We start from the raw sequence: 2,500 nt of genomic DNA on the forward strand, positions 1-2,500 counted from the left end.
AGGGGGGAGGAGAGGGAGGGGCGGAGGGGAGGGAGAGGAGTGATGGCGGAGGGGGGAGGAGAGAGAGGAGTGGATGGCGGAGGGGGGAGGAGAGGGAGGGGTGGATGGCGGAGGGGGGAGGAGAGGGAGGGGTGGATGACGGAGGGGGGAGGAGAGGGAGGGGTGGATGGCGGAGGGTGGAGGATGGAGGAGAGAGAAGTGCGGAGGGCGGAGGGGGGAGGGGAGAGAGAGGCAGAGGGCGGAGGGGGGAGGAGAGAGAGGGGCGGAGGGCAGAGGGGGAGGAGAAAGAGGGGCGGAGGGCGGAGGGGGGAGGAGAGAGAGGGGCGGAGGGCGGAGAGGGGAAGAGAGAGTGGAGCCGAGGGCGGAGGGTGGAGGGTGGAGGAGAGAGTGGAGCCGAGGGCGGAGGGGGGAGGAGAGAGAGAGGCGGAGGGCGGAGGGGGGAGAGGCGGAATCTGATGGTGTGCTCTTGTCCACAGCGGATTTGTGGCGGAGGCGGTGGCGGCGCAGGGTGCGGCGCCGGGACGCGGTGGCGGCCGAGCGACGCGGCGGGGTTCGAGCCCCCACTGGCGGCGGAGAAGCCGTTCCGGTGCCCGCTGTGCCCGCACCGCGCCCGCCGCAAGGACAGCCTGATCAGGCACCTCCGGATGCACACGGGCGAGCGGCCCTACCGCTGCCCCTCGTGCCCCTACGCCGCCATCCAAAAGTCCGACCTGGACCGCCACCTCCGCTCGCGCCACGCCCACCCTCTTGCCGCGGCGCACCACCTCAGCGCCGTCGCCGCGCCCGTGCCGCTCCCGTCGCAGGCCTTCCTGGCGAACCACTCGCCGCCGCTGCCCCACCCCCCACACCACCCCTCCTAATGCCCTGCTCTCTCTCTCTCCCTCCCTCCCTCCCTCCCTCCCTCCCTCCCTCCCTCCCTCCCTCTCACTCTACCTCCCTCTCCTACCCACCCTCCTCTCTCCCTCCCTCCCACCATCTCTCTCTCTCTCCCTCCCTCCCTCCCTCTCTCCCTCCCTCCCTCCCCTCCCTCCTCCCCTTCCCTTCCTCTCTTCCCCTCCCCTTCCCCTTCCCTCCCTCCCCCCTCCTCCTCCTCCCTCCCCTCTCCCTCCTCACCTCCTCCCCCCCCTTCCCTTCCTCTTTCTCTCCCTCTTCCTCCTATCCCCTCCTCCCTCTCTCTCTCTCCCTCTCCCTCTCCCTCTCCCTCTCCCTCTCCCTCTCCCTCTCCCTCTCCCTCTCCCTCTCCCTCTCCCTCTCCCTCGCCCCTCGCCCCCTATTTCTCGCCCGCGCAGCCGACCGCAGTGATTCCATTTGACGAGCAAGTAATGATCTGGTCGCCGGGCGGCCTCGGAGGCGAGGGACGGAGCGCGCCCGCTTATATTGGCCGCGTTGTCACCTTTTCCTTTGGTGACTTTCGTGCAGAAGAGGAGCTGAGAGGGACTCTTGATGAGAGGAGCTGAGAGGGACTCTTGATGAGAGGAGCTGAGAGGGACTCTTGATGAGAGGAGCTGAGAGGGACTCTTGATGAGAGGAGCTGAGAGGGACTCTTGATGAGAGGAGCTGAGAGGGACTCTTGATGAGAGGAGCTGAGAGGGACTCTTGATGAGAGGAGCTGAGAGGGACTCTTGATGAGAGGAGCTGAGAGGGACTCTTGATGAGAGGAGCTGAGAGGGACTCTTGATGAGAGGAGCTGAGAGGGACTCTTGATGAGAGGAGCTGAGAGGGACTCTTGATGAAATGTAGGTTCAGAAAGAGTATTTGGAGTCTGATCTGAAAAAAAAAAACTACAAAGATAAGGAGTAAACTCCCGAAGACATTGCAAAGAGTGTGTGTGCGTGTGGATGCTTGTGTGTTTGTATGTGAGCGAACGAGTGAGTGAGAGAGTGAGTGAGAGAGAGAGAATGCGTGAGAGTGAGTGAAGCACACGAAGGAACCAGCCAAAAGAAAAGCAAAGAGAACTGCCCTTGCGGGAGCCGTGCCGGAGCCGTGCCGGAGCCGTGCCGGAGCCGTGCCGGAGCCGTGCCGGAGCCGGGCCGGAGCCGGGCCGGGAAGCGCGCGAGATGGACGCCAGCCTGTGACCCGTTCTGCTTTTCTCCCTTGCAGCTGAGCCATCTGGGCGGCGCCCGTGTGGACTGCGCCTCACAACCGCAGACGTGGCAGAGCGTGCACGCCACTGAGCTGCACCCGCGCCCCGCCCCCCCTCCGCCGCCGCAAGGGGGGCCGGCGGGGGCGGCGACGGCCTTCGGGAGGCCCTCTGAGCCCGACCTCGTTTTGCCTCCGTTTTCTCGCTTGCTCGACCCGTCGGCTGCGGCTGCGGCGGCGGCGGCGGCGCGGCTGCAGCAGACGCAAGGCGCGGCCAGGGGCACGGCGGAGCCCTTCGAGGCCGCCAAGAGGCCCTTCCGGTGCCCCTACTGCGAGCAGAAGATGACCTCCAAGGGCAGCCTCGTGCGCCACATCCGCAGCCACACCGGCGAGCGCCCCTACAAGTGCTCCTTCTGCGCCT

General features: G+C 66.4%; 2 protein-coding genes across 2 annotated transcripts in view; both read left to right on the top strand.

The window, feature by feature from the left end:
* Positions 1–2,500, top strand: part of LOC122264181 (uncharacterized) — a 127,086-nt gene that overhangs the window by 65,303 nt on the left and 59,283 nt on the right. The window lies entirely within an intron of this gene.
* On the top strand, positions 156–922 carry LOC147466879 (uncharacterized). The gene has a single exon (XM_086533892.1). It carries the CDS (start codon positions 456–458, stop codon positions 858–860), a length of 405 nt encoding a protein of 134 aa, XP_086390018.1. The 5' UTR covers positions 156–455; the 3' UTR covers positions 861–922.

The sequence above is a fragment of the Penaeus japonicus genome, unplaced genomic scaffold, assembly GCF_977035675.1.
Source record: "Penaeus japonicus unplaced genomic scaffold, GWHDUDI00000001_assembly GWHDUDI00000040, whole genome shotgun sequence".
NCBI lineage: Eukaryota > Metazoa > Arthropoda > Malacostraca > Decapoda > Penaeidae > Penaeus > Penaeus japonicus.